We start from the raw sequence: 8,010 nt of genomic DNA on the forward strand, positions 1-8,010 counted from the left end.
TGGAGATATATTTTGGGCATCCTCAAAAACTTTCAGGTTAAAACTATGTTAAAATCTTTGTCTAAAACTAGAAGTTTACGGGTACTTGTCAAAACTACACCGCACATGATTCTGATATTTTACATTATTTTCATACAAATACATATTCGTTACAACTGAACAACGATCTCGACGAACAAAGTTCATTCAATGCAGGTTACATTGCTATTTGTGCTCCATTAGGAAGAAATGACATAATGTGACACGGTGATCAACTTCACCGTTCTGAACGATGTCACCCGAATTTACGGTATGTGTTTCCTACTTATCCCGTTGTACCTTACTTTTCGATTTTCTAAAACAATCTCGGTTTCTTTTGACTTTCAAACTTGACAACATCTTGACAAGACAACTCTTTCAAGATCTTTTAATGAATTGCTAAAAAAGCTAAAAAAGAAAGCCTATTCCTACATTTTGTTTAGTTCCCACTGAACTCTCCGAATCCACGAAGAAATCATAGAAAAAATTGAAATCGTTTCTTTTTAGTATTGTAGTAGTATGTACCGGATTTCTTGATGAAGGTTAAATATATCAGTTTATGTTGTCTTCGTACAGTGTATACGATAAATGAATGCACAGAATAATCTATTGAAGCATATTTTGAAGTTAATTTAAACGTAGCGATTAGTTTACAAACAATTAGTTATCCAGTTAACAATCTCCATAATTGACGTTTAGAGAATCATCACCCGTCTCCACCCGTAAGTACTTTTGGAACAATGACTGGTACTGCTCTGCTACAATAGTACTAGTGTAGTAGAAATAGATATACTAACGATATCTAGAACGAAACCAATTGACTAATAAACGAGTGCTAACTCGCTTGATTACTGTTAGAAGGTGCATAGACTATATCTTAACCGTTGTAGAATGGCTCTTTTCACCACTGACTGACTGACTCACCGAAAAGTCATGCAATCAAATTATATGTGTTGGTGTACCTGTCCGAAGAGTAGCTCACCGTTGTTGCTTCCTGTCGTTAGCAAAATTAAATTTTCATCTACTTATTCACCGCAACCCCTGCATCACCCTTCCCCCCACCAACCATCAGACCAACTAGCATTTGTATCAAGGAGCAGTATGGCAGGCAGCAGCTCAACACCCAAGTATGGTACCCATCTACCGGTCCTGCACTGCCGTTTGTTCGGTTGGCTAGATCTTATATGCATATTAAGTTTTATGTAACTCGATTAGTTTTACTGCAACAACTATCGTTAGTTCTACTTTGGCTGAGCGCAAAGACTGGATCGCGAAGCTGCAAACGGAGCCACCACCAAACACGCCGTTTTCTCAGTTGCCCTCCTTGTTTTTCTCTGATTGCAGGGCACCTCCGCCAACACCGCCACCAAAACTGCCGCGACACTGAAACACGTTTGGAAAACTCTGTCCACCTCTATCTGCTCTCTCGTATCCTTTCTCACGGGGAAATTGGCCAGTTTTTCCGCGTTCTAAACTTTCGCTGTCCTCTGTTTCTAAGCCAATTAAGAAGAACATTATCTTAGTTTCCAATTCAATTTACGTTGAATCACACAACCGCATGAACACAAGCACAAACAAATTCACTCAAGCGTCGGAAAATATATTTCACGCTTGGATAGCACAAACTACACACTCCTTTTGCTATGATCTGCATTGTACATACCTAATCAGTTTATAAGTGATATTGTTGAATATCTCATAGAAGCTTCTACAAACTTGTTCTTGTTTCTCTAAACCGATCAATACCGACTTACCTGCATTCCTTTCAGGCAAAGGTTAGACTTGAAGGCCACTCTTTGCTAACGACTGCTAACGCTTCCACCGCCTACACCACCAAAACCATCAGCACCACCGCCAAGAACAGCACCTTCCCTTCCAGTGCGGCAGTACTCGCTAACGAAATAGATGTCGACGACGGGGAAGAAGAAGGAGAAGAAGTAGTAGAAGATGAAGAAGGAGGAGGAGGGTTGCTTCTCGGCCAGAGCCGTCCCCACAGACTTCGGATGGCTCCTTTGGACGAGGATGGCAATGACAGTGGAAGCGAGCGTGAGGTGGAACCAGTGGCCGCCGGGTTGACCCAAAGCCGCATCGATGTCGACACGCCAAACAATGTGCCCTCGGTGACCGTATCGATCTTTAGTGCCCTCTCGGAGATCCTCTCGCAGCCAACAGAAAGTTTACCATTTTTGTCTTCTAGCACCGATGCACCGGCACCTCCCTCTTCTTCTAGCACTTCGACGACAACTACTACGACTACAACAACCACCACCACCACCACCACTACTACCACTACCACCACCACCACGCCCAAGCCAAGCACTTTGCGAAAGCCTTCAACCAAGGTACTGGACTTTGGTAGCACCTCTGCTATGCCCACCGCATTGGTCGTAGCGTCTGTAAATACTAGCGAACCAAGCGATATTACCACTATTGTAAATAATACTCCTGCCGAGGGGACCACTAGCGTCCAGCCCACTACGGCGGTGGTGGACAGCGTACGCCCCGAATCAAGCATGTTATCCGAAACGGGTGAACTCATTAACACCAACGATTTGGAAAGTGTTTTCCGACCAAGATTCTTGGAATCCGAAGAATACGAAGTCCCGATCCCTACTTCAACCGAACGTTCCTTAGCCATCAGTGCTAGCGATCCTTTGTTGAACGACCTTTTTCCTTTCTCTCAGACCCCCAAATCCCCAGAAACCACCACTGCTCCTACTACGGTCACTGTTGAGGAACCTACAACTACCATGACCACTTCCGCTACCGAGAGCATGCTAACGAAGTCGCTCACTAACACGCCACTAACAGAAAGCGCTGAACCTTCGACCTATCCAACAACGACTCCTTCGGTTCCAATGACTACGGATCAAATGACCTCCACGGCTCCGTTGTTTGCTTTGGACATTCGTAGTGGAAACTCGGGAATACAGCATGCGCCATCTACCACATCAGCCGAGCCAGAAAACACTTTCATGCCTAGCACTGCTACTCCTAGTTCCATTGATACCACCCCCTTCATCACCGCCAATGCCATCACTACAGATGCCATCGCCTTCCACACCACCACAACCACCACGAACAACAACAGTAGTGCTATGCTTTCAAACTTGCCGGGTGAGGACAGTGTCTCAGAATCGCTCGCTTACACTAACGTTACTAAATCACCTCCACTGACTCACACCGAACAACCAACGACAGCATCACCTACGACGACTGCTGAGCCGCCAACGACAACTACGGAGTCGGAACAGACAACCATCACCACGATCGTGACGTCGGCCCCAATGACCGTAAGTAGGACTACCGAATCGTTTCAAAATTCCTTCGAAGCCACGATGGCTGCCCCTTCTCGGTTCCCATTCAATGTAACCCCCCAAGTACGAATCCTAACGTCCGAAACTCCCTCCGAGTATCACCCAAGATTTGCCGTGCGTCCTGCTATTGTCGGGGTTGCACAGAGTTCCACCACCACCACCACAAGCACTTCTAGCACCACAACCACCACAAGTGCACCATCTCTGCCCTCAAGCAGCCTTCGCACCGCAGAACTAACTTCGCCAAAACCTAGATCACGCGGAATCGTTGTTTACGGTATCCTCCCGAATAATACAGTCATTCGACGAATTATCGGAGGAGACGACGAGCCATCAACCACCACCGAAAACCCTCGTATCGTTTATGGTATCTACGCGAACGGTACCATCGTCCGTCGATATCCCAACGGTACGATCGTTCCGGACCGACCTCGACAACGTGGACGCGTCGAAATCACCGATATTGATCCCCGCCAGCTACGGGACCCAAACAGTCCCATCTATCGAGAACCTTCCACGATCGCTCCGGAAACTAGTTCAACCACTATTGCTACCAGCACCACTACAACTGCATCCCCAACTAGAATCACCACTACCACTACCATTCCGAACGAAGTAACGGTACATACGGAAACTCAAATTGCTCACGCACGTGTCTATGCAGTAGAATGCTTTGTGCAACCGTAGTAGTCATCGCAACGTAGATTGTCTTCAAGCATGCCTCGGGATTTCACTCTCTTTCAGACAATCGTCGCCACGCCTCTCATCCACATTGATTGCATGCAAACACTAAAACCTCCAAAGCATCCCGCTTTCGCACTGACACCAATCACCTTTTACTAGTCATAACGTTAGAAAAGTTGTTGTCTAATCATGGCCGCTTTTTATAGATTGTAGTAGAGCAATTATGATTGAAGTTTTGAAAATCCATTTTGTGTTAACCATAGTTTTCTTCTATTTTGGGGTCTGCAGGGGACAACAGCGATCATTGAACTATTGAGAAAGTACAACGAGGACAATCAACTGGACACTAAAGTCAAGTCTGACAATGTGTTCAGCTTGGCAGTGAGCCGCACCTCCAAGGGTGGAAGTAATCCAAGGAAAACCGATGGACCGACTAAGGTTTCTCTGGACATAGATTTCACGGTAAACTGGTTGGTATTATGAAAGGTTCATGTTTTCTACCTTATTCAATTTTGTAGACAAAGAAGCCAAAGGAAGAGGTTCGAATCAATCGCCCAAATGCTCCGGATTTGATTTACCGTTGGAAACCGACAACAGATAGTGAAGAGGTCATTGCAGTTGTTTCGAGCACCGAGGACGTGGCAATATCTGAAAATACAGTTCCCGATAGCGTAATTGAGTTCAAGAGCGTACCTATGTCGAGTACGGAATCGATGCTGGATCGTATAGTGTCTACCTCACAACCTGAGCTACCCACTCAAATCCCGAAGGACGTTGAACTGCGTATCTCGCCTGATATGAACGCAGCTGACCAGTCTACGAAAACGGAAGTTTCAGAACTTAACAATTTTATAACTTCTACGTTACTTCCTGTCACTGAAATGCCGATGACGTCGACGACAACGGAGCGTGCTACAACCACCTCTACAACCAGTACTACTCGTAAGACAACGTCGACAACCAAACCTGTGACTACAACTTTAACAACAACAACTACGACTGCAGCTCCCACCACGACGTTCAGAAGTTCGTCGTTTGTAACGACAACCAAGCCTTCTAGAAGAAGCTCTCAAACTGATCAACTAGAAACCAACCTTAGACTACTTCAACAGTTTCTCGCTGGTAACCAGAGAGATATTGCAGCAACAAAAGCAGTCACTCAACCAACTACTGTTGCAAGAAGCTCTACCACCACAACAACTCCAAAACCCACTACTACGACCAGTACGACAACCACGACTACGACGACCACTCCAAGACCTACAACCACTACAACTCCTAGTACTACCACAACTATTCGAACAACAACTCGTGCGAAATCAATAGATAATAGTCGCCTTAATCAAAACTCGCTGGTTGTTCCGACAACTCAACGGCCCAGAACTACAACCTTCTCTGACGCAGATGATTTGCAATTTTTGGTGAGATAAACATTTTGATCGGAAATGAATTCGTTTTTTAAACTTTTCTACCAACCACAGCGTCAGTTGGCGAGATTTCTGAATGGAGGTCAAGTTCCGGGTCAAACCACCAGAAGGACCACGAAAAAACCGAAGCCTACAACGACGACAACTACAACCACCACAACAACCACTACAACCACCACTACCCCGCGTCCAACAACCACATCAACAACTATTCGGCCAACGACGACCTTGCCTCTGAGTACGGTAATCGTTGACAAAGAAGATCCAGATTTCCTGAATGACGTGGTAAGTTGTTGGGTAGCAGCTTCTCGTTACTTGCATTCTATAATCTCTATTGTTTCAGCGTAAACTACCAAACTTTGCCACTCCCAATCCACTGGTGGATAGCTCTCTGGCGAATCGAATTCTCCAGTTAGCGATCAACCGTGATCCAAAAAGTATTTCGATCAGTAACACACTCAACGGAGTTCCAGCAACTCAGAAGCCTCCTACACTTTCGCCCATTGAGGTCGAGCAGACCAAGAAACAACTCGACAAAGAACTTCAATCCTACAACAACGATCTTCGCCTCCTATCATCCCTACTGGGACGTCCCATAACCAGCAAAGACCTTCCAAATCTGACCAAACAATTGGCTCCAGCTCCGAAACCTACCACGACTTCAACCACTACGCCAAGAACCACATCCACCACCACAACTCGCCGTACTCCTTCGGTGGACCAGCTAGCCCTCCAGCAGCTGCTGCTCCGTCAGCAACAACAGCACAATTCTAGTCCCGCTGTTGCAGAATCTGCTGAATCAACCGAGCTCTACGGAAAAACCAACGAAGCAATCCTCGCAACTGTTCTGAAGCAACGTGGAATCGGGCCGGCCAACACCAATGCCAACCTGGAGGAGATCCTGGCCAAAATATCACCTCGCACCAATGGTAACGGTGCAACCGATCAGGCAACGGTACAACCGATCATCACCACGGCCCGTCCAAGGCCGCGTACTGCTCGCCCTCCGGAGCCACCACCACCACTACGGTCCTCACGGCCTATTCTTGATGGCCTATCGTGGCTGTGGCGGGAGTGGCAAGCTACCGCACCGCAGCCTCGACAGCGACCTGCAGGCTATTCGTCCGTTGGAGGTGCACCACCGTCCAGCACGTTCGGGCTAAGTGGAGGATTAGGTGGTGGTGGCGGCGGAGGGGCAGGTCGACCACAATTGCAAGCGTTCCGCGATGAAGGGCTCGATCCGGATGCCGTAAGTTTTTTTGTTGGCTTAGGAGTGACAGCATGTTTTGAACTTTTTCGTCTTTTTCAGAAACCCATCAATCCTAGCGTAACGGAGGAACCACCTTCGTTGTTCGGTGGATTTGGAGGAATAAACCCTGGTGGGCAGCTTTTGAACGCTGCGATTGGTGTAACGAGAGCTGTTTCGCAGTTTCTGGGGGTTGCGCTGCAGGTTTGTCCAAACGATGTCCTTACCCTTATGATTGTAATTATAACTTCACGATAATTCTAGGGAGCGGCCAAGAGCTTCACTACGGCTTTTAATCCAGCGGCTCAACCTCCCACACCGGTGGACGATCTGAGCTACTACAGGTTTAGCGGTAGATGAACGGGCAAATAGCTGGTTAACGGGACTTAAGTCATACTCGTGTTAGCATTCCAGAGCTGTACGCATAGTTAGTTGTTGTTATACTTACAATGAGATTTTGCTCAATACGAGACTACTCCTGCGCTCGATGCAGAGACGTAGCAGCGTGCGTTTGAGCCAAATGGATGTTTGAAGCGGATGAATGAGTGCGAGAAACGAATTAGAGTTCTACGGAAAGTGTACTGATAAGACTGTGAATTTACTTTTAGTCTATTTATTATTTGTTCTTGGTCACAATGCTTATCCGATATATAGCTACCGATCGGTATTTTTAATCTAGATGCTATGAACTGCAAGCTCTTACTAACGAAACAAGTTCTAATGTGTGATAATGCTTCCGTTCTGTACGATAGGTGATTGCTTACAAATTCCATTTAATTTATATGCTCATCGTCCTCAAAAATATTTCCATTTTCAAAGTAATGTAATTGGTATATTTTACGCTTCGGCAATCGATTGTGCCATCTGTCGAGGGAATCGGCTGTAGATGAGGCACGTTCTAACGTAATTTTATGCGGTACATAGTGAGATGAGATATGCACGTTCACCCAACCGAGTCAATCAACGAAATCAATAAGTGGACGACGAGATAAACAGCAAACGGGAACTCATACTGTGGTGTAAAACATTGTAAATAGGTTTTTGAATAAATATGAAGCAAATAGTTTTAAAAGTGTATCGATATTTCTATGGAAAATATTCGAAATCCTTTGCATTATTTCTTCATTGCTCGTAGAATTGCGTACTTCATAGAGAATTAGTAATTTCAACCTGTTGATTTATTCAGTTAACATCTACCCAAAAAAAATCTGGAGCTACGATTTCACGCCACAATATTCGGATTATGATCGCATATCTCCATCCTTGGTACCGTCTTATGTTCTTCAAGTCATTGTTACATTGTTAAGCTCTGATTACA

General features: G+C 45.6%; 1 protein-coding gene across 3 annotated transcripts in view; it reads left to right on the forward strand.

The window, feature by feature from the left end:
* The window catches only part of LOC5566051 (mucin-5AC), a 207,720-nt gene extending 199,953 nt beyond the window's left edge, over positions 1 to 7,767 (forward strand). The window contains exons 5-11 of one of the 3 annotated variants that reach the window (XM_021850087.1): positions 1,788 to 3,956; positions 4,308 to 4,481; positions 4,538 to 5,440; positions 5,501 to 5,731; positions 5,790 to 6,695; positions 6,756 to 6,896; positions 6,957 to 7,767. In XM_021850087.1, the coding sequence (XP_021705779.1) occupies positions 1,788 to 3,956; positions 4,308 to 4,481; positions 4,538 to 5,440; positions 5,501 to 5,731; positions 5,790 to 6,695; positions 6,756 to 6,896; positions 6,957 to 7,052 (4,620 nt within the window). In that variant the 3' untranslated portion in view covers positions 7,053 to 7,767. The remainder of the gene's footprint in view (positions 1 to 1,787; positions 3,957 to 4,307; positions 4,482 to 4,537; positions 5,441 to 5,500; positions 5,732 to 5,789; positions 6,696 to 6,755; positions 6,897 to 6,956) is intronic. The other 2 variants (XM_021850088.1, XM_021850089.1) reach the window with 2 other exon arrangements.
* Positions 7,768 to 8,010: the final 243 nt, after the last annotated feature.

This window comes from Aedes aegypti, chromosome 3 (genome assembly GCF_002204515.2).
Source record: "Aedes aegypti strain LVP_AGWG chromosome 3, AaegL5.0 Primary Assembly, whole genome shotgun sequence".
NCBI lineage: Eukaryota > Metazoa > Arthropoda > Insecta > Diptera > Culicidae > Aedes > Aedes aegypti.